Here is a 23,982-nt window from a genome sequence, read left to right as displayed (position 1 = left end):
ACTACCTCTGATTGAGTCAGATAAACGTGTCAAGGTAAGGAAAGGAAACCTAAAAACTCATAACATGTCCACAAAAATGAACCTGCGTCACTTTCCTTTATTGCAGACCTTCTATGGAGGGAAAGACAGGGCATACCACCAAATAAATATGTTTGCCTTTGCCCTCATACTGTTCTTTCCCAACCTTTTTCACATGACGGCAGGGAGAGAAAATGATAATTTTTTAAAAGGGTAAAGAGATAAGACTATCTAAGGCTTAAAGCCCCTAGTTTGAAGGTAGAGGCCCTATACAACCTTCAGGAAGACAGAGGCATCTATCTACACCCCATTCCCAGTGGGTATGTCAAAGCACATGAGTTGGACAGTTCTGTACTTAGGTTCTTAATAGAGAGGGGAGGTCTCAGGACTGGAGAGTGGCTGTTCCCCAAACAGATGTATGTGTCATAAAAGGTTCAAAGCTCAGCTCAGATGTAAGAATTCACAATATATGCCACTACACTTCATGGTAGATCTAGAATTTTATAAAGAATTAATGCAGAACTTTTCCTGACTATTTTCAGATATAATGTAATGATTAAACACACAAAATCGGACTCCCAGATATCCAAGGGGTTCTAGGTCTGGGGCTCTGCCACTTACCGACTGTGTAACCTTTGGGAAAGCAATTTAACATCTCTGTGCCTCAATTTCTCCACTTATAAAATGGGGACGATAACAGTGTCTATCTAATGTAAGCATCACATGAGTTAATACAGAAAGTGCTTAGAATGACATCTGTTAAATTTCAAAGTTACCTATTATTATTAGGCAGGTGCCACAAGGTCTCCTACTTGGGAATGCTTTTCTGAGCATGACAGTGTTGAATCACAGATTTGCAAAGAAATAGAATCCTGGAGATACCCAGAGGTTAGATGTTAGACTGCAGGACTCCAGATCTAAGGAACCCCTTGAAGCAGGAAGGGAGAGGGGTGTGAGAACAGGGGATGCCCCAGGCCTTTTTCAGTTTTTCTTATGGCACACATCCAGGGCTTCCAATCTAAACCTTCTTTTACATTAGGACACCCATAGATAGGTTTCTCCCAAATACATTTGTAAGTTTATAAATATTTCACTTTTTCTTGGAAGGGGTCATGGTTCAAAAGTAATGGAGACACCCACACACAGACACTACTTGGTGTAGGTGTTTCACAGTGGAGTCAAGAGGGGGTGCATGGGTTTCAGGCTTCAGGAGTCTCCAGATCACCAGGATAAACAATACAAAGCTGGGTCTGCCCCAGACACATTGGACATCTGATCCTTTTTACTGAGATGGGCATGTTTTTTACTTTACTGAACAATTTTTAGCAATGATTTGGCCTCATTCATAAGAAGATTATACCTAATGAAGAGTTTTAGACTTACATCTGAAGCTGAGTAATTTCAAGGGTCCTCTTCACGTAACTATTCAATATCTGAGTTGCCACAGTTATAAGGTTGCAAGGAAAAGGAAAATCATCATAACAAGAAAATAGTCATGAAGGAACTGACCACTTAAAAATGTAGCTCATACTCAAGCACCTCTCACAGTTTAACCATACTACCTGGTTCCACCCAACTCGTCAATGTCTTTTGTCAGTTACTCAGTACTTGTCTTATGTGGTAAAACATCCCACAATTGCACTGTAGATAAAAGGCCAACCCATCCATACAAATAAGGACAAATAAGGAGCTGGCCCACTTGAAGGGGAAAAAATAAACAAGGGTAATGACATCACAAAAACTTTAAAAGAAAATAATTAGATATTAATGAATTAATAGAGGAACTTGGAAAAAACTGATGAAATCTTTAAGTATTTTTGTAAAAATTATTTTCTATGTGAATGAACGATCAAATTCTGAAGTGAAAGATGGAGCATTTTATTATCTTACAATGTTATCAAAAAAAGAATTAGTTGATTTATTCATTGCTTTTTCTAAGAATTTAGTCCATTGTGGCTACTATAATCTACATTTTTGTCAAATAAAATAAAACCACTTATTATTATGTGTTACTTTCAGTTTTTAACCTTCTTTCCACCACTTCCATACAGTAAGTAGACCGTGAAGATTTTAGTCTTTGAAAAGCGGATTTTCCTGGTATTAAATCTCCTCAAATAATGAGCATATTAAAAAAAAAATAGGCAAATACCCAGTGTCTGCTTCAGGAGACCAACTTTGCCTTATTACCCCAAGATGCAGCAGGCCTTTTCTTTCTCTTTCCCCGCTGGGTCCTCTTAGGTGGCAGGAAGAGGAACTTCATCTTCTGCCTATACAAGATTTTTCTCAAGTTTCTTACCCTGGCAATGTGAATTGTAAACAGCTAAGCAGAAGCCTTAATAAAATTTTGCCTGGAGATACTATGTTATCAAGGCCATAATGAGATTGATCCAACAGACGTTTAAGGGTCCCTATCCCCTATAATGACCTTGACTAACAGAGGTTGTCATTATCAACCTGTCAGAGGATCCAAAAGTTAGATACCTTACTGGTTCTAAAGTGCTTTATTTCTGTAACAACAACTGCAGGTTGAACTTATCTCTCCAGTTCAAAAATTATATATTTATAATGGTTAGAAGTAGTTGAATCACTAGCTTCTAAGAAAATACTTATAAAGACTCTCTTCCCTCTTTCTGATAAACACTTTTCTTTCAGTTACCTAAAAATTAAGATGCATTAGAGACCAGCTGGAATGAAAATTTATACATGTAAATCAAGGAATTATGCTTTAAGTTATGTGTGGTTTGGATTTGTTTTTTCAAGATTTCCAACTGATAAATATTATTGACTATCCACTGAGGAATGAGAATCCCAGAGTTTTTAAAAGACATAATTCATCTCTATAAAGAATCTGTAATTAAGGTGTTTCTCCCTTATCTGAATGTAGGTGCATGTTCCTTTTTCCTCTGTCGCACATTATTTATTATATAACATAGATGTCACAGTTAAATAAAATCCACTTCCGCTGACCCTGGTCCAAATAGGTCAGACACTGTGGCAATACCAGGTAGGCAATAAGGATGAGGAATGGGGATCCTTTCATGCCACACTTCCTTGGATCATGGTAGCGTTACTTCAGTTTCCTTTTCCCACACAGCCACTTCCATAAAATATACATATATATATATATATTTCTTATGTATGACTTTTATGAAATATCCCTAAAACTGGTTTATTTTTTACTTCCAGTAACAGTTGACAATTCTCTCTGTATTTCTAATTTTGCTTTAAATACCCCTCTGAGAGTAGATTCTGAGCCCATACCTATAAAAAGCACATGGCATAGACCGATGAGTATTTCCCCCAATGAGACATTAAAATCAGTTCTGACTCTGTGAATAGTATTTTAAAACCTGAAACAGGCAGAAAGGAAAACATGAAGTATTTTAACATGTGAAAAGGCCAATGAGTCTGGGCGTGCTTGGACACTTACTCTCTCACACAGCTCTTCAAATGTGCAGTCGGCAATGGTTCCACAGGCTTTATTCAGCAGCAGCTCTCTGCCTCGCACTTTTAGAATCCTTGGTCTAGTTACTATGGGAACATGAACAAAGACTCAATCTTGTCTGGATAATTACTCTAAAATTCATCTCTTACAGATAGGAAATGCATAGCTTGATGAATAATAGCACATGATTCAACACATAAATTAGACAAAATGCTGATACAATGACTGCCACTTGAGCGTGGCATCAACCCATATACAGCAATGGAACTTATTAATTGGTCAGTGGAGATTGGGCATTGTGTTCTAAATGTATTCTCTTTCAAGAGAAATTAACTTACGTACAATCATTTTGTTTCTGAGCCAGCTCATCAAACAACTTATCCATGACAGCCTCCACATCAGCTTCACTTGTGCTACAGTGAAAAGAATAATAGAATATGAAATTAATAACACTTGAAGCCAACATCAAACAGCTGCCTGAGGCTGCTTAGCTTTTTGCCCATAAAAAGAGAGAACAGGATGTTATGCTCTAAATACAAACATTACATTTAGAATACACTTAAAAGCAGAGAATATTAACTCTCAGGTAGATGATTCTGCCTTATTTGCATACACTGAAAGACTTCTGTGCTTCGAGCTGTTTCCAGTAATGAGACGATACAGGCAGAGTAAATCCATTAATACTATGTGTACACAATGAGAAGAAAGGCTTCTGGCTCTCTCTTGCATGCAAAACAAGAGCAAATAGACAAGGCAGTCAAGCATCCAGCAAAGTACTCTTTGAAATCTCTACTGAGAGGGTACATGTTAAATTAAATATTGAAGCTGCATTGAAAAAAAAATCAAGTCAAGTCACTGACTGGGAGGATCAAACATCCAGAATTAAATTACTAGCTTGGAAATCCAACTTGATCTGCACATCAATAACTTTATCAGACTTCTAATATAAGGACAACTATAGAGCACACAATTTCTCTCAAAAGTGTCCTTGATGGAAATTCAAGAAAACTCTCTCCTTCATTATGCCCACCACCGGAGCCATTACTGAGTTAGTCTCATCACAGAATCTTTTGTATTCTAATTGGAAATCACCATATGGTTTAGGGAAACTACATATATAAATGTGATAATGTCGGGGCCTTTTTTCCTCTCACATTTTTTTTGAAGAGGGGTTGATAAATTAGCACTGTCAATAAAATTAAATAACTGGCAGAAGAAGCAAACACTGTGAAATTAAAATTTTCAAGTAAATATGTAAGTTTACTTCAACTCTACATACAAACTTATACAAGATGACCTGCCAATATGCTTAATTTGGACACATAAATCACTCTTGTCTAGGTGTGGAAGCAATTAAACTCAGTTCTGAACACCCATCTTAATAAAGTCGTATTGAGAATTAATAAGATAGACTATTTCTTCTTTAGATTAAGCTTAAATTAAACCCAAACTAATTCTTTCCCTGAGATACTTATCAGTAATGCAGGCATCTAAGATACGTAATTCTTCAACTGTTTTAGAGCAAATGCCTTTAAAATGCAACACAGTACATAGTCAGTATGAAGGGTTTGGAATGGTCACATTTCAAGTATTAACCATGGCACACAATTCCTCAAAAGATCTTAAAAATATCATTTGCAATGGTTAACTTTGCAGGGAAAGTGTTAGTTGAGTTACATAAAGTCATGTAAGGCGTTTGACTATAAGTGTATTAAAATAATAAAATGACATTACAGAACGAGTGATTATAGATACGAAATACAATTTTAAAGGTAATAAAGAATTCATACTAGCCAGTACAAATGTCGATGACCATACCAGGTACATATATGTATATGTGGCTTTGCCAAATCATCCCTGAAAATTCATTTGGAAATGTGGCATTACACTACTACAACTGCTAGGGAAGTGAGTTGCTTTTTAAGGGATATGGTAAGGAAAGGGCAATGCCAGCCACCCAGGACATATGCTGGTTTCGGAAACCTCTCCTCAGGAAAGGTATGGTACCCAACAGAGATGGAAAATTGAATTCTGGAAAATAACCAAGAGAGAAGACAGTAATTTTCCAAAAGCATATTTGGTGAATAAACAATTGCTATACAAACTTCCTCAGTGGTGATTTCTTTTATTACTCTCTAATATATTATATTAATGAAATGTGGCCACATCTTCCAAGTTATCTGTGAAATTACTGTATATGACTTCGTGTATAGTGAAATTACAAAGTTATTTTTATTATAATAGTATCTAATAAAAATTTCATTATATTATTTTTAAAAGTTACTCAGATGTTACAAAATACAAAATAAAAACTTTTATTAAAAGCATAAAAGCAGTGTTAAGTGGTCTAATAATAAATGTTCATGAAAGCAGTTTATGGAATTTACAACTGAACAAACTGCTATCCATCCTTAAACCAACTCATATCTCAGAGAATAAGTTTACTGACCTTCTGGAGGACAAGGACCTCACCTTCATATTCTGTCTTGAAAGCAGGAGGGGCTAGTGTGTGTGTGTGTGTGTGTTTTCTTGAAGATGTATCTACATTGATATAAAATAATTCAGGATGCATGAACGCAATGCTTACCATAAATAAATAAACTTATAAGCCCTTAACAAATAACTTACAAGAAACACTAGTCTTCTCACATTCCACTCTGATTCAGATTTCCCTACTTAAAAAGATGCATCAATCAGAGAGCATTAATTTTTGAAGGATAAGAATTAGAAAAGTAAGAAGAGAAATTTAAATTTGCCTATCCTATAATGAATAGTCTCAATGTAAAAAGAAAACAAAGCAAAACTCCTACAAACAACAACAAAAAGGTGAATAACCCCAATAGAAAAACTAGCAAAGGACCTGAACAAGCGAATTGCATAAAAAGACAGCTAAATGGGCAAGATACATATGTAAAATTGTTCATTCTAGTAGCAATAGCAAATGCAAAGCAAAACCATGATGAACTATTCTTCTATCCAACCTGGCAGAGATATGGAAAAAGCTAAGATACCCCAAACAAGCTATGAGAAAAAGCACACTCATGCACGCTGGGAGGAGGGTAAAATGGGTACAACATTTTCAGGGCAAGCAAATAATAAGCAATTAAAGTCTTAAAAACATGCATATTCTATCACTCAGTCACTCAGCGATTTCACTCACAGGAATTTCAGCTATGGAAATAATAATGGATAAGTACTACAAGGACACTGCTTGTGACATCAAAAAAGTGAAAGAGAATCTAAATGTCCAATGATGGGGAATTTGGTTGAGTACATTTGAATGTGTCAATGTAATGGAACATTATGAAGTTACTTAGTAGAACTTTTTTCTCTTGTCCTTTTTTAACTTTTTTAGTTAAAGCCTAAAGTTGATGGCTAGAAGTACTAACTACCCCCAACTATCTAAAGAGAACTGCCAAAGAGCCAATAACTGTTCTGACCCCATGGTTAAATAAGCAGGAGAACCAGCCCTCTGTACTTGCCAACCCTCCTCTACCATCCCCCATCATTTTCCCCACTACAGTGTCTTTATAGCGAAGGAGAGAGGAACAGGAGTCACTGATCTTTGTGTCAATATTTATGATAAGAGCCTTTTCCCTCCCATCTTCTTGGGAGGGAAGAGAGTGACTTACTCTCCCCAAAGACAAATCATTAGGCGATGGGTTCTCTAAGACAACCCATTGCAAAGACTAGGGGAGCCTAGGAGAGACTGAAATTGTTTTCCAAAGGTAGATGAGTGGTAACTTCCTAGAACAAGAAAGCAGAAAGCTAGAGTTGGGATGCTGAGCCCAGACAAAGCAAACCAGTTCTCACTAAAGAACGCTCAAAAGGCTCAGAACCACCAGATACATAGTGAAGGAGTTGGGCTGGAAATAGGACACTGAAAACAAGACAGTTCCTTAGACTCCCTCATTCTAGCTGGAGAGCCAGATTCCAGCCCGTACTCCACACCAGCAGTCACTGAGAACTTTACTATCTGGGACAGTCGCTATGAAAAATGGGGGAAAGATACTATACTGAAATTCTGCATATTAAACAGTGAGATCAACAGTCCCTACCTCTTTATCATTCAAAATCTGACCAGCCAAGCTTCTATCTCAATACAGAGTGAAAGATTTGTCTCTGGGGGAAACTGGACAGCCAAAAGAAAGACCTGCACATACTTGATATTTGGGGGTTCTTCAATGAAAAAACTGACCTGCCACTTTATCACCCTCCAGCAAAGCCCACCCACTATCAAAACCCTGTCTATGCACACAGGATTTATAGTCAGATTTTTAATGCCTCATTCTTAAACGTGAATAGATAAACAAGTATCTTCAGACATTTAAGGAAAGCCCCAGGATAAAAAAAAAAAAAACAACATTTAAAAAAATTAAAAAAAGATCTTGGAGAAAGCAAAGAAAACAAATACAGAGAACAGGAGGTGAAAAACAAATTCTAATACCCCTAGAGAGAGAAAGAAGATACTGTATCCATAAAATAATAGCCCCCCCCCCAAAAAAAAGGATGCTATAAACCAAAAGAACACTTAGAACCTAAGAAAGGGGTCTAACTATGACTGCCAAATAAAAGAAATTCAAGAAAAGAATTGGAAGACAAAGTTAATGTTCAGAAAACAGAGCAAAATGACAGACGGAAAACAAGAGAGAATATGAGAAAATGTGAAGATTAATCTAGTAGTTTTAATATCTAACCAGTAGGGGTTCCAAAGTATATAGAGGAGGAAAAAAAAAAAGAAGGAAGAAGTTCGGATTACTCAGCAAGCATATAGAGGTGAGAAGGCAGTGGTATGATATATTTAAAATTCTGAACAAGAAGACTTCCAGCCAAGAATTCCTTATCCAGCCAAATTGTCCTTCAAAACTGAGGGAGAGATTAAAAAATCTTCTCAGACAAACAAAGGCTGAGAGAATTTGTTAATAAGAGATTGGCCCTATAAGAAATACTAAAAGATGTTCTGTCAGCTGAAAAAAAAAAAAAAAGACAGGAGAGGGAGGTCTGGAGGAGGGCACAGAATTAAAGAGTATCAGTAAGGTAATTTAAAGGATAAAAAGAGAGAGAGGGAAAAGAATATATAGATCTGGCAGATAAAAAACAAAACACAAAATGGTAGATTGAAGAGTTGCCTTTATATAATAACATTGAATGTTAACAGACTAAACTCACCAATGAAAAATACCAATTAGCAGAATGGATTTTAAAAATATGATCCATCTATATGCTGCATACAAAAGACTCACCTTAGACCAAAGGATACAAATGAATTGAAAGCAAAAGGATAGAAAAAGATCTTCTATGCAAGCTGTAACCAAAAGCTGTAACCCAAACCAAGAGTATCTATACTAATATCAGATATAATACACTTCAAATGTCAAGATGTCATAAGAGACAAGGAAGGACACTATATATTAACAAAAGGGAAAATTCACCAAGAAGAAATAATCATAAATGTTTATGCTCCCAACTAAGGAGCTCAAAGGACATGAGGCAAGCATTGACAAAACTGAAGGGAGTAACAGACATTTCAACAATAATAGTAGGGAGACTTCAACATACTACTCTCATCTATAGACAGAACAACCAGAGGAGCAACAAGGAAATAGAAAACGTAAACAATGTATTAAATACATTGGGCCTGACAGACATATATAGATCACTACATCCCAAAACACCAGGATATACATTCTTCTTTAGTGCATATGGAATGTTCTTCAGGATAGCTCATATGCTGGATGCAAAACAGGTCCTTATAAGTTTAATAAGATTGAAATTATCCAAAGTACTTTCTCTGACCACAATGGAATGAAGCTAGAAATTAATAACCACCAAAGAACCACAACTTTCACAAATACATGGAGATTTAACAACACATTCATAAACAATCTTTTCTAATAAAAGAAAAAAATTGCTAGAGAAATAGGTAAATATCTGAGAAAAATGAAAATGTACATATCAGAACTTATAGGATGCAGCAAAAGCAGTGCTGAGAGGGAAATTTATTGCCCTAAATGCCTGTATTTAAAAAGAAGAATGAGCAAAAACCAAGGACTTAATTGCTCACCTGGAAGAAATATAGAAAGAACAGCAAACTAACTCCAAACAGAAAAAGAGAAATAACAAAGATTAAAGTACAAATAAATGAACTAGAGAATAATAACAACAACAACAAACAACAGAAAGAATCAACAAACCCAAAAGTTGGTTCTAGGAGAAAATTAATAAAATCGATGGATCCCTAGCTAGGCTGACAAAGAAAAAAGAGAGAGGACACAAATAAGCAAAATCAGAAATGAGAGGGGGTTTGTTATCACAGATCCTAATGAAAATAAAAATATCACAAGAGGATACTATGAAAAACTATACGCCAACAAACTAGACAAGCTAATGAAGTGGACAAATTCCTAGAAACATATAAACTACCTACACTGACTTGAGAGGAAACAGAAGAGCTCAGCAAAACAATTGCAAGTAAAGAGATTCAATCAGTCATCAAAAACCTTCCTACAAGGAAGAGCCCAGGGCTAGATGGCTTCACAGGGGGATTTTATCAAACATTCCAGAAAGAACTAACACAAATCTTGCTCAAACTCTTCCAAAAAAAACTAAGGAAAAAGGAGCACTACCTAACTCATTTTATGAAGCTAATACCACTCTAATACCAAAGCCAGATAAAGATGCTACAAAAAAGGAAAACTACAGACCAATTTTCCTAATGAATATAGATACAAAAATTCTCAACACAATACTAGCAAATCAAACCCAACAACACATTAAAAGAATTATACAACGTGATCAAGTGGGGTTTACACCAGGAATGCAAGGTGGTTCAACACAAGAAAAGCAATCAATGTAATACAGCACATCAACAAAATGAAAGGGAAAAGTCACGTGATCATATCAATTGATGCTTAAAAAGCATTCAACAAAATTCAGCATCCTTTTTGATAAAAACACTTCAAGGAGGTAGGAATTGAAGAGAATGTCCTTGATATCATAAAGGGCATATATAAAAAACCATAGCCAGCATCAAACTCAATGGTGAGAGCTTGAAAGCATACCCCCTAAGATCAGGAACAAGACAAGGATGCCCATTGTCACTGCTGTTATTTAACATTGTACTAGAAGGTCTAGCTAGGGTGATCAGGCAGGCGAAAGGAATAAAACGCATCCAAAAAGGAAAGGAAGAAGTAAAACTTTCATTATTTGCAGATGAAATGATCCAATAATTTGTAAAATCCTGAAAAATCTATAACAAAGCTACTTGAGCTAATTAAAAAATTTAGCAAAGTGGCTAGATACAAGATTAATGTACAAAAATCAGTAATGTTTCCACACACAAGCAATAACCTAAATGAGGAAACAATTAAGGAAAAGAAGCCTATTCAAAATAGCAACTAAAAGAATCAAATATCTAGGAATAAGCTTAACCAGAGATGTTAGGGACCTGTACAAGAAAACTATAAAACATTGCTAAAAGAAATCAAAGAAAATTTAAATAGGTGGAAAGACATTCTACATTCATGGATAGGGAGGCTGATTGTTGTTAAGATGTCAATTCTACCCAAAATTATCTACAGATTCAACGAGTACCAATCAAAGTTCCAACAACCTACTTTGAAGACTTGGAAAAGACTGTTATCAAATTTATTTGGAAGGGAAAGAGACCTTGAATAGTTAAAAAGAAGAGCAATGTAAAGATACTCCCCATCTTTAAAGCCACAAAGGTCAAAAGAGCATGGTACTGGCATAGAGATAGAAGTGCTGACCAATGGAACCCAAATCAAGAATGCAGAGATAGACCACCACATCTATGGTCAACTGATCTTCAACAAGGCCCCCAAATCCACTGAACTGGGTCAGAATAGTCATTTCAATAAATGGGCATGACAGAGCTGGATATCAATAGCCAAAAGAATGAAAGAGAACCTGTACCTTACAGCCTATTTAAAAATAAATTCAAAATGTATCAAAGACCTAAATATAAGAGCCAATACCATAAAACTTTTAGAAGAAAATATAGGGAAACATCTTCAAGACCTAGTAATAGGAGGTAGCTTCTTACACCTTACACCCAAAACACAGGCAACAAAAGAAAAAGTAGATAAATGTGAACTCATCAAAATTAAGCTTCTGTACCTCAAAGGACTTTTTCAAATAGATGGAAGAGGGAGCCAACTCAATTGAGAAAATACTGGAAACCATATATCAGATAACAGTTTGATTTCCTGTGTACGTAAAGAAATTATACAACTCAACAATAAAAGAACAAACAGTTCGATTATAAAATGGGCAAAAATTGTAAATATACATTTTTCTGAAGAGCAAATACAAATGGTGAAAAGAGATGCTCATCTTCTTCACTACCTATAAGGGAAATGCAAATCAAGACTACGAGATACCACTTCACACCTATAAGACTGGCTGCTATTAAACAAACTGGAAACTACAAATGTTGGAAAGGATGTGGAAAAATTGGAACACTTATTCACTGGTGGTAGTAATGTATAATGGTAGTAATGTATAATGGTACAGCCATTGTGGAAGACAGTTTGGCGGATCCTCAGAAAACTAAATATTGAGTTGCCCTACGACCTGGCATAACCACTACTCAGTATATACCCAGAAAAGTTTAAAGCAGTGACATGAACAGGCATTGCACACCGATGTTCAAAGCAGCATTATTCACAACTGCCAAAAAATAGAAACAATTTAAGCACCCATCAACAGATGAGCAGATAAACAAAACGTGGACTATACAATACAATGGAATATTATGCAGCAGTAAGATGAAGTGAGGTCCTGAAGCATATGACAACATGGATAAACCTTGAGGACATGATGCTGAGTAAAATAAGCCAGAAACAGAAGGACAGATACAGTATGATTTCATTATTATGATTCTGGTACAGGTAAACCCAGAGGCTTTCAATGTAGATTGTAGGGGACTCAGAGGTACACAGAAGCCAGAGATAGGTGAATGGCTACCCAGTGAGGCTGAACTTAAATGTAAGGGAACGGGTAGAAGTGACTGTAGTTCATTAGCAGGGTAATAAGTAACATTGCCATACTGAAGGTGACTATGATTGAAAGGGGTTGTATAGAGTCACATATGCCACCAATTAATTCTATAATTATTACTTATTATAAATAAGTCCTTACATAAACTACTTCAAAGGTTTGATCTTGCATAAAGAGTCAATAATAGAGAGGTACAGGGGGAAAATTAATATTTTCCCCCTGCAGAGCCAACAGGAAGACATCAGTACCACAGCAATATCAGGGGTAAATAATTGAGGGCGAGTGACAAGAGGTAAGGGGTACATTTAGATTTGATATTTGGTCAGGCTGTGTTTATCAGTTCTTTGTCTCTTTGGACCAGTGAAAACTGTTTAAAATTCAGAGTACTGATTGTTGTACAACTAAGTGAGGACACTGTAAGACATGGATTGTTTATTTTGGACATCATACATGATGCCCGATAAATGGAGGGGGGCAAAGGGTACAATGACTAAGAAGCAGAATGGTGAATTGTGATGTATATGTTGGAATACTGTGTGACTACCAAAAGGAATGAAGTCATGAGGCATGAGATGAACATTGTGCTGTGCAAAATGAGCCAGAGACAAAAAAAACAAATATGGTAGGTCTCTTGGAAAATACTTATATAGAAACTGGAGCCTCAATTGTAAGTTTTTATAGCTGTCACACTTAGTCTGGAGTTGTAAATGTATTTCTAGATTCTGAGATGCAGTGCTGTATGTGTATAAGCTGGTATTCTCCTGGAATGCTGGGTACTTCTGTGACACCTAATACTCAAAGCTGGAGTTTTGCAACTCTGAAAGTCAGTGTTGCCACTGACAACTGTTAGTTACGGAAAAAGAGATCAGGTTTCAATCAGAGATAAAAACAAAGCTGATATGGGGAGGCCATGGTGGTTCAGCAGGCAGCGCTATCGCCTGCGATGCCGAAGACCTGGGTTCGATTTCCAGTGCCTGCCCATGTGAAAAAAAAAAAAAAAAAAAGCTGATCTTATCAGGACCAAGGTAAGTCAGAATACAGGCGCAGGGTATACATATGTTCAGTTTGGGAGATACTTCTGAACACTTTTCCAAAGTGGCTGAACCCATTTATACTTCTAATAACAATGTATAAATGTTCCATTTGTTCCACGTCCTTGTTAACACTTGGCATTTTCCATTTTTATTGTTATAATGGGTGTATTATGAATGATTTTAATGTAAATTGCCTCAGATTATTTTTGATAGATGGGGCATAAAATTCAAACATAACTAATGAAATGGTTAATCCAGAAGCATTTTGTTAATAAAATAGCACTGATATATCTAAAATTTTTAAATCCATTCTTAAAAGCACCTAAGATCCCGTGACTTTATTAATTAAGGAATTTCAAGAACAGAAGTTCATTCTTCAAGTGAAAACTTCAGTCATAGAAAATGCCTTTAACTCTGAAAAGGTGGGGAACAAAGGTGAGCGTCTATAATTCCAGACCCTTTTGTCTGTTTTCCACTTGAACCATTTGAAAAGATGGGCAGCATTACCTTGCAATAAAAATCTATACTCAGAAATATAATTATGTCTGAAAAGAAGGACGAGGATCAGCTAGTTTGGAAACAAAACAAAACAAAACAAAAAAACACATGAGGACACTTGGCTGGTATAGTCATAAAATAAATTCACACAAAAATATACAAGGATAAAGATTATAAAAATACAAATAGTGATTAAAATTAGACTTAAATGACAAAATAATTGAAAAATATTGCAAACTAGCCAATAAGATTTGAGGAAGGGGAAATATCTAGTAACCAACTACTGTTACATGGAAAAATAAAGAAATCTCTTATAATCTAAAGATACTGTATACAGCATAAAGATATCATCTTCAGCATAAAGATGGTACCAAATTAAACATGATTTTTCAGTATTAAAAGGGAGCTAAATTCAGAGTTTTCTTTTGGAGCTGCAAGAATATAATGTCACAAAGCATGGAAGAAAATATTCTGCTTAGCTTTTGTATAGTTCTATTTTAAACACAAAGAGGCATATCTCATAGAAGAATGCCTTAGGTAGTGACAAAATAAATGATCTGGAATCAATAAAGGAATTAAGCTCAGATGCCATGAATCATATCTCATTTTCTCACGAAAAGGATACAGACACATAAGCTCCTACAACTTAAAGTGTAAAAAATTTAAGTAATTTCCTGTAAAATACATACAACCCGAGTAATTGCCTAATCATATATAGTGCAGATACTATCCACAGGTAGTCAAAAGTTGATCACAATATGAAATTCAAAGTCATTTCTAATGAGGAAGCAGAGTCATTCTTTTCAGGTGCTTTCAGGGGATAGAAGGGAGGGAAGCCTGAGCAGAGAACAGATTTCTTTCCTTTTGTTCTGCAATGCTTTGGTAAAATCCACCCATTTCATTGCTTTTGTCAGCTTTTGTTAAGCTCAGAAACTGCAGCAGAGAGGTAGGTTTCTATTTTCAATTGGCTAGTACCACTGTGTCTTTAAGTCAGAAAAGCCCTGGAATAGCCTACTGTTTAGTTGCCAGGAAATTTGGCACCAATTCCTACAGGGTCCTGTGAGTATAGTACACTGGATTAAAAGCCTGATTGCTTTAGGAATATAAGAATTATAATTTATTTTTCCATATTAAATTAGGAAGCCAGAAGGGAAAGTAATCAGTCATTCCTGTTTCAAGAAAATTTCTACAACTGAAATTAGGCATTCAACATAAAACTGAAACTCAAAGAAACAGAACATGTCAAGAAAAAAAAACAGACCTTATTATTGCTGGATCATTTGAAACTCTCAACAAAAATTCCAAAACACTTTGAGTCTTCTGGAGGAAGGTCACACATGAATTTAAATGGAAATTAATTTCTTCAAGAACCTCCCACTTCATTAGGATTGACTCAGTGGAAGAGAAAGCTACCCACACTTTGCCTCTTTATTCTTTTTAAAAATCAACAGCTTGTTAAGGTATCAACAAGTAGAATAGGGTTGGCTTTCCTTGGTCCCTCTCTCCACATGTTCTCTATTCCAGAGAGCCAAAGTTGATTCGGTGAGAGAGAAATTTCCCCTTCCTCTTAGAATTCTTGTGCCAAACTTTCCTGGCAGTGAGCCTTCTCACTCTACTGATTACTCGTACATTCATGCTGTCCGGATCTTTGTCCTTAGACCAAACATAATCTGGGGGTGGAGGCAGGTCTAAGATTAAGTTGGTTTATACTTGCCTTACTGTAAAACGGACTTGGTTGCATTTCAAATTCTGTAGGTTTGTTTCACATAACAGAATCAGTTGTTAGAATGGATTTTTGCCCTAGTATTTATCTTCTCAATCACTCAAAGGCTTAATTGACTGTACAGAGATCTATTTCACTCTCTAAATTTCCCACCCTTCTTAATCATCTAAAGAGTAAGTTACCTGGTTCCATTAATCTTGACCTGTGTATAATGCAGAAACTGGGATCTAGTACCTTTAGCTCTCAAATATTAGGCTTTAGTCCTCTTCTTAGCCCCAAAAGCCATAGAAATTTTCTATCGAATCTATATATCGTATTTTCCCAAAAAATGGAATCATGCAGAACTGCAACTTGATATACCCCAAAGTTGTTTTTTTTTCAAAAATAAAATTCAGAAAGGTATATGACTGAGTATTTTCAAAAGCCAATAAAGATTAAAAAGAAACTGGAAACTAAGCAGCTCTAACCTTTCTTTAGGAGAAGAATATGCTCATATCATATTGGGGGAAAAAAATTCAGGGAGTTTTAAAAGTTAAAAAAGATACACAGACTAGCGTTGCAACCCCTGCCCAGAGTGCTCCACAGTCCAGCCCACTTGGAAGCTACCCACCACCCTTCAGAATGGCCAATGGGGGACCTGCCTATGGTCTGAGCTGGGAGGTGCAGCAGAAGATCAAGAAACAGTATAATATGAACTTGGAGAAGATTTTAATTCAGTGGATCATCACCCAGTGCTTCAAGATGTGGGCTAGCCCAGCCTGGCTGTGAGAACTTCCAGAACCGGTTCAAGGATGGCACACTGTTGTGTGAGCTCATTAATGGACTGTACCCTGAAAGCCAAGCCCCTGTAAAGAAGATCCAGTACTCCACTATGGCCTTCAAGCAGTTGGAGCAGATCTTTAGTTCCTGCGACCAGTTGAGCCTTACGGCATCAGCACTACGACATCTTCCAGAGTGTGGACCTCTGGGAAGGGAAGAACATGGCTTGTAGACAGCAGACACTGATGAACCTGGGTGGGCTGGCAGTAGCCAGGATGATGGCCTCTTCTCTGGGGATCCCAACTGGTTTCCTAAGAAATCCAAGAAGAACTCCTGAAACTTCTCGGACAACCAGTAGCAAGAGGGCAAGAACATGACTGGGTTACAAGTGAGGACTAACCATGGAGTGTCTCAGGCAGGCATGACCAGTTACAGATGCCACAGAAAAACCTCTGATCCTGCCCCTACCCTGTCTCTGCCCTGTGAAAGGTTAAAATACATATGTGTGTGTGTATGTGTATTTAGCAATTACATTCCCTGACACTCACTCCCTGGAGTCTTCAAGCTCCTCTCTGCCTGGTTGGGGACCTGGCCCATCCTAACATCTTTGGGGGTGCCCAACAGCAGCTTCTCTCCCATGCTTACTAATACATTCTCTTCTCCAAATGCATCCAAACTGGACCAACTGGTCTCTTCTTTTTCCCTGGGACAAAAATTTGGGAGCCTCACCCCATTCCCAATTCGTCTTCTCTTTCTCTCCAGCTTCTTTCCTAGGCTCTGTGCCCTCAATCCATTCCTTGGCTGGGATTTAGGAATACTGCCTTCTGGACTTCTGATGTCCAATGGCCTTCCTTCCAACTCTCCCACAGTTGTGACTGCAGGGACTTAACTTATAGGGAGGGGTCTGCGGCAGCTCCCACCCAAGCTACAGCTGGACTGTGCTCACCATACATCTGGGGCAGCCTTCCCCAGTGGAGGCCCTCTTGGCTTCTCATTTTCCATTCCCCTTGCTGTTGCTAAGAAGTGGGGATGAGGGGACAGAGGAGGGAGGGCTGCCTTCCTGGGTCTGGGGTTTGAGGAATGTGTTTTGCTGATTTAAATAAAGAATTCCAGGCTCTTTTTTTTTGGTGGGGCTGCGGGGATAGGGGAACAAAAACAAAGAAGATACATAGGCAGTAACTGAAGCCTTCGGACTTTTGCCAGATCAACTTTTCTTATGTTGAAGAATGACCGTTGTCATTCTTAGTGGTGGTAACTGTGATCTATTTGAACATGAAATAAAAATGAGCCAAGGAAATCTAAAAACATTCTTCTGTACTTTTACATGTGTGTATATATATATATATATATATATTATCTACTCACACACATATAGTATGTATATAGTTTAGATGACTTATACTTTACTAGATGAGTGCAGCCATATACTTTGACAATGTGTTCAGTTGGAAATGATGAGCCGGTTCTATTCTGGTTGTGTCTGACCTCCTGGAAAATGAACGCTGCAATAGGTCATTGTCAAATCAAAGTTCAACAAAGAAATGGAAGATAAAAGGTGTGCTGAGATGTTAGATGGAACTTGGTATTAAAGTCTACACAAGGTTAACTTCTGCAGCTGTACAACTTCGTAGGCAGTGCCTCGAATAGTTTCACATCCTTGAAATTAATTTTTAATTCAGTGGTCCTTGAATTAATGCCCAAGTAATTAACCAATATTTAAATGTGTATCCAAATCACGCCAATAGGACAATTTTGTGATTTTAACAGAAAAAATGAATAAATAGCCTATCTGATTATGCCCTAAAAGTTATAAAGCAGGAAGTTGTATTAAGAATATCACAGAACCTCACTCATTTATAAAATATCAGCAAAGATGTATTTGTTCTTATGATGAAGATACTCTACTATGTATCTACTCTTCAGACCCAACCATACTTTCCAACCAGAGCACTCTTTCTCCACAAATGGCCTTAGACAAAATATTCATAGCGGGACTTCCTGGAAGATGGCGGCTTAGTAAGACGCGCGGATCTTAGTTTCTTCTCCAGGACACCTACTAGGGGAGTAGAAACGATACAGAAAGCGCCCAAAGCCACAACAAGAGATAAAAAAGACAGCGTACCCCATCCTGGAACGGCTGGCTGGCTGAGAGAAGCAGCTCGGGTGAGATCGCCGAGGCGCGCGGGCCTTACCGGGCGGGGTGGCAAGCGGGGGAGTTACTCCCTTCCCCCTTCCCGGGCCGGCTGGGAGAATTGGAGAGGCGGTCCCCTGAAACAAAGACGGCTGGCGCCCACACCACGCGCAGCCCCCGGACCAACTGAGAGAATTGGATCGGAAACCCCCAGGCCGCGGAGAACGGTGACGGGTGGGGGAGGCCCCTTCCAAACCCGTGACTCCCCGGGAACGTGCACTCTCTCGGGCGGGCCGCTGCCGCTGGCGCCCTCCCGCCACGCTTGTTGCCCAGGGCCGACTAGGAAATTCGGACAGGCTCTTTCCCTGGCTGCGGCGACTAGCAACCCTCCCTGCGTTCAGACCCCGGGCCGGCTCAAGCCGTTTCGGCTAGCGAACCCCCAGGACGGCGAGAGTTTTCCAAAGTTTAAGGTCCCACAGCACCTTTTACTGGTGGGACCCGCAGACAAACGGGTGCCACGAGCGCCACCTACTGGGCAGGATAAGAAAAACAGAACCCAGAGATTTCACAGAAAAATATTACAACCTTGCTGGGTCCAACACCAAGAGAAATCTGACTAAATGCCCAGACGCCAGCAGCAGAAGATAACTGTCCACGCTCAAAAGATTGAGAATATGGCCCAGTCAAAGGAACAAACCAATAGCTCAAATGAGACACAAGAGCTGAGACAACTAATGCTGAATATACAAACAGAAATGGAAAACCTCTTCAAAAATGAAATCGATAAATTGAGGGAGGACATGAAGAGGACATGGGCTGAACATAAAGAAGAAATAGAAAAACTGAAAAAACAAATCGCAGAACTTATGGAAGTGAAGGATAAAGTAGCAAACATAGAAAAAATAATGGATAGCTACAATGATAGATTTAAAGAGACAGAAGATAGAATTAGTGATTTGGAGGATGGAACATCTGAATTCCAAAAAGAAACAGAAACTATAGGGAAAAGAATGGAAAAATTTGAACAGGGTATCAGGGAACTCAAGGACAATATGAACCGCACAAATATACGTGTTGTGGGTGTCCCAGAAGGAGAAGAGAAGGGAAAAGGAGGAGAAAAACTAATGGAAGAAATTATCACTGAAAATTTCCCAACTCTTATGAAAGACCTAAAATTACAGATCCAAGAAGTGCAGCGCACCCCAAAGAGATTAGACCCAAATAGGCATTCTCCAAGACACTTACTAGTTAGAATGTCAGAGGTCAAAGAGAAAGAGAAGATCTTGAAAGCAGCAAGAGAAAAACAATCCATTACATACAAGGGAAACCCAATAAGATTTTGTGTAGATTTCTCAGCAGAAACCATGGAAGCTAGAAGACAGTGGGATGATATATTTAAAATACTAAAAGAGAAAAACTGCCAACCAAGACTCCTATATCCAGCAAAATTATCCTTCAAAAATGAGGGAGAAATTAAAACATTCTCAGACAAAAAGTCACTGAAAGAATTTGTGACCAAGAGACCAGCTCTGCAAGAAATACTAAAGGGAGCACTAGAGTCAGATACAAAAAGACAGAAGAGAGAGATATGGAAAAGAGTGTAGAAAGAAGGAAAATCAGATATGATATATATAATACAAAAGGCAAAATGTTAGAGGAAAATATTATCCAAACAGTAATAACACTAAATGTCAATGGACTGAATTCCCCAATCAAAAGACATAGATTGGCAGAATGGATTAAAAAACAGGATCCTTCTATATGCTGTCTACAGGAAACACATCTTAGACCCAAAGATAAACATAGGTTGAAAGTGAAAGGTTGGGAAAAGATATTTCATGCAAATAACAACCAGAAAAGAGCAGGAGTGGCTATACTAATATCCAACAAATTAGACTTCAAATGTAAAACAGTTAAAAGAGACAAAGAAGGACACTATATACTAATAAAAGGAACAATTAAACAAGAAGACATAACAATCATAAATATTTACGCACCGAATCAGAATGCCCCAAAATACGTGAGGAATATACTGCAAACACTGAAAAGGGAAATAGACTCATATACCATAATAGTTGGAGACTTCAACTCACCACTCTCATCAAGGGACAGAACATCTAGACAGAGGATCAACAAAGAAATAGAGAATCTGAATATTACTATAAATGAACTAGACTTAATAGACATTTATAGGACATTACATCCCACAACAGCAGGATACACCTTTTTCTCAAGTGCTCATGGATCATTCTCAAAGATAGACCACATGCTGGGTCACAAAGCAAGTCTTAACAAATTTAAAAAGATTGAAATCTTACACAACACTTTCTCGGACCATAAAGGAATGATGTTGGAAATCAATAATAGGCAGAGTGCCAGAAAATTCACAAATACGTGGAGGCTCAACAACACACTCCTAAACAACGACTGGGTCAAAGAAGAAATTGCAAGGGAAATTAGCAAATACCTCGAGGCGAATGAAAATGAAAACACAACATATCAAAACTTATGGGACGCAGCAAAGGCAGTGCTAAGAGGGAAATTTATTGCTCTAAATGCCTATATCAGAAAAGAAGAAAAGGCAAAAATTCAGGAATTAACTATCCATTTGGAAGAACTGGAGAAAGAACAGCAAGCTAACCCCAAAGCAAGCAAAAGGAAAGAAATAACAAAGATTAGAGCACAAATAAATGAAATTGAAAACATGAAAACAATAGAGAATATCAATAAGGCCAGAAGTTGGTTCTATGAGAAAATCAATAAGATTGATGGGCCCTTAGCAAGATTGACAAAAAGAAGAAGAGAGAGGATGCAAATAAATAAGATCAGAAATGGAAGAGGAGACATAACTACTGACCTCACAGAAATAAAGGAGGTAATAACAGGATACTATGAACAACTTTACGCTAATAAATACAACAATCTAGAGGAAATGGACGGGTTCCTGGAAAGACATGAACAACCAACTTTGACTCAAGAAGACATAGATGACCTCAACAAACCAATCACAAGTAAAGAAATTGAATTAGTCATTCAAAAGCTTCCTAAAAAGAAAAGTCCAGGACCAGATGGCTTCACATGTGAATTCTACCAAACGTTCCAGAAAGAATTAGTACCAATTCTCTTCAAACTCTTCAAAAAAATTGAAGTGGAGGGAAAACTACCTAATTCATTCTATGAAGCCAACATCACCCTCATACCAAAACCAGGCAAAGATATTACAAAAAAAGAAAACTACAGACCAATCTCTCTAATGAATACAGATGCAAAAATCCTCAATAAAATTCTAGCAAATCGTATCCAACAGCACATTAAAAGAATTATACATCATGACCAAGTAGGATTCATCCCAGGTATGCAAGGATGGTTCAACATAAGAAAATCAATTAATGTAATACACCATATCAACAAATCAAAGCAGAAAAATCACATGATCATCTCAATTGATGCAGAGAAGGCATTCGACAAGATTCAACATCCTTTCCTGTTGAAAACACTTCAAAAGATAGGAATACAAGGGAACTTCCTTAAAATGATAGAGGGAATATATGAAAAACCCACAGCTAATATCATCCTCAATGGGGAAAAATTGAAAACTTTCCCCCTAAGATCAGGAACAAGACAAGGATGTCCACTATCACCACTATTATTCAACATTGTGTTGGAGGTTCTAGCCAGAGCAATTAGACAAGAAAAAGAAATACAAGGCATCAAAATTGGAAAGGAAGAAGTAAAACTATCACTGTTTGCAGACGATATGATACTATACGTCGAAAACCTGGAAAAATCCACAACAAAACTACTAGAGCTAATAAATGAGTACAGCAAAGTAGCAGGTTACAAGATCAACATTCAAAAATCTGTAGCATTTCTATACACTAGTAATGAACAAGCTGAGGGGGAAATCAAGAAACGAATCCCATTTACAATTGCAACTAAAAGAATAAAATACCTAGGAATAAATTTAACAAAAGAGACAAAAAACCTATATAAAGAAAACTACAAAAAACTGCTAAAAGAAATCACAGAAGACCTAAATAGATGGAAGGGCATACCGTGTTCATGGATTGGAAGACTAAATATAGTTAAGATGTCAATCCTACCTAAATTGATTTACAGATTCAATGCAATACCAATCAAAATCCCAACAACTTATTTTTCAGAAATAGAAAAACCAATAAGCAAATTTATCTGGAAGGGCAGGGTGCCCCGAATTGCTAAAAACATCTTGAGGAAAAAAAACGAAGCTGGAGGTCTCGCGCTGCCTGACTTTAAGGCATATTATGAAGCCACAGTGGTCAAAACAGCATGGTATTGGCATAAAGATAGATATATCGACCAATGGAATCGAATAGAGTGCTCAGATATAGACCCTCTCATCTATGGACATTTGATCTTTGATAAGGCAGTCAAGCCAACTCACCTGGGACAGAGCAGTCTCTTCAATAAATGGTGCCTAGAGAACTGGATATCCATATGCAAAAGAATGAAAGAAGACCCATCTCTCACACCCTATACAAAAGTTAACTCAAAATGGATCAAAGATCTAAACATTAGGTCTAAGACCATAAAACAGTTAGAGGAAAATGTTGGGAGATATCTTATGGATCTTACAACTGGAGGCGGTTTTATGGACCTTAAACCTAAAGCAAGAGCACTGAAGAAGGAAATAAATAAATGGGAACTCCTCAAAATTAAACACTTTTGTGCATCAAAGAACTTCATCAAGAAAGTAGAAAGACAGCCTTCACAATGGGAGACAATATTTGGAAATGATATATCAGATAAAGGTCTAGTATCCAGAATTTATAAAGAGATTGTTCATCTCAACAACAAAAAGACAGCCAACCCAATTACAAAATGGGAAAAAGACTTGAACAGACACCTCTCAGAAGAGGAAATACGGATGGCCAAGAGGCACATGAAGAGATGCTCAATGTCCCTGGCCATTAGAGAAATGCAAATCAAAACCACAATGAGATATCATCTCACACCCACCAGAATGGCCATTATCAACAAAACAGAAAATGACAAGTGCTGGAGAGGATGCGGAGAAAGAGGCACACTTATCCACTGTTGGTGGGAATGTCAAAGGGTGCAACCACTGTGGAAGGCAGTTTGGCGGTTCCTCAAAAAGCTGAATATAGAACTGCCATACGACCCAGCAATACCATTGCTAGGTATCTACTCAAAGGACTTAAGGGCAAAGACACAAACGGACATTTGCACACCAATGTTTATAGCAGCATTATTTACAATTGCAAAGAGATGGAAACAGCCAAAATCTCCATCAACAGAAGAGTGGCTAAACAAACTGTGGTATATACATACGATGGAATATTATGCAGCTTTA

At 37.5% G+C, this 23,982-nt stretch overlaps 1 protein-coding gene, 1 long non-coding RNA gene and 1 pseudogene across 5 annotated transcripts in view; 2 read left to right on the top strand and 1 right to left on the bottom strand.

Annotated features, from left to right (window-relative positions):
* The window catches only part of AFG1L (AFG1 like ATPase), a 291,317-nt gene that overhangs the window by 51,119 nt on the left and 216,216 nt on the right, over window positions 1-23,982 (bottom strand). For both annotated transcript variants that reach the window (XM_077162567.1, XM_077162568.1), the window contains exons 9-10: window positions 3,806-3,876; window positions 3,449-3,549 (exon numbers count right to left, since the gene is read on the bottom strand). In XM_077162567.1, coding sequence (XP_077018682.1) covers window positions 3,449-3,549; window positions 3,806-3,876 — 172 coding nt within the window. The remainder of the gene's footprint in view (window positions 1-3,448; window positions 3,550-3,805; window positions 3,877-23,982) is intronic.
* On the top strand, window positions 13,038-17,799 carry LOC143685033 (transgelin-2 pseudogene; annotated as a pseudogene). The gene is made up of 2 exons (XR_013176329.1): window positions 13,038-13,106; window positions 15,156-17,799. The product of XR_013176329.1 is annotated as a transgelin-2 pseudogene (transcript).
* The window catches only part of LOC143685035 (uncharacterized), a 37,341-nt gene continuing 26,493 nt past the window's right edge, over window positions 13,135-23,982 (top strand). The window contains exon 1 of one of the 2 annotated variants that reach the window (XR_013176331.1): window positions 13,135-13,151. This is a non-coding gene — a long non-coding RNA (uncharacterized LOC143685035). The remainder of the gene's footprint in view (window positions 13,152-23,982) is intronic. The other variant, XR_013176330.1, reaches the window with a different exon arrangement.

This window comes from Tamandua tetradactyla, chromosome 5, assembly GCF_023851605.1.
Source record: "Tamandua tetradactyla isolate mTamTet1 chromosome 5, mTamTet1.pri, whole genome shotgun sequence".
NCBI classification, from domain to species: domain Eukaryota; kingdom Metazoa; phylum Chordata; class Mammalia; order Pilosa; family Myrmecophagidae; genus Tamandua; species Tamandua tetradactyla.
This window is presented reverse-complemented; position numbering and strand designations above follow the sequence as displayed.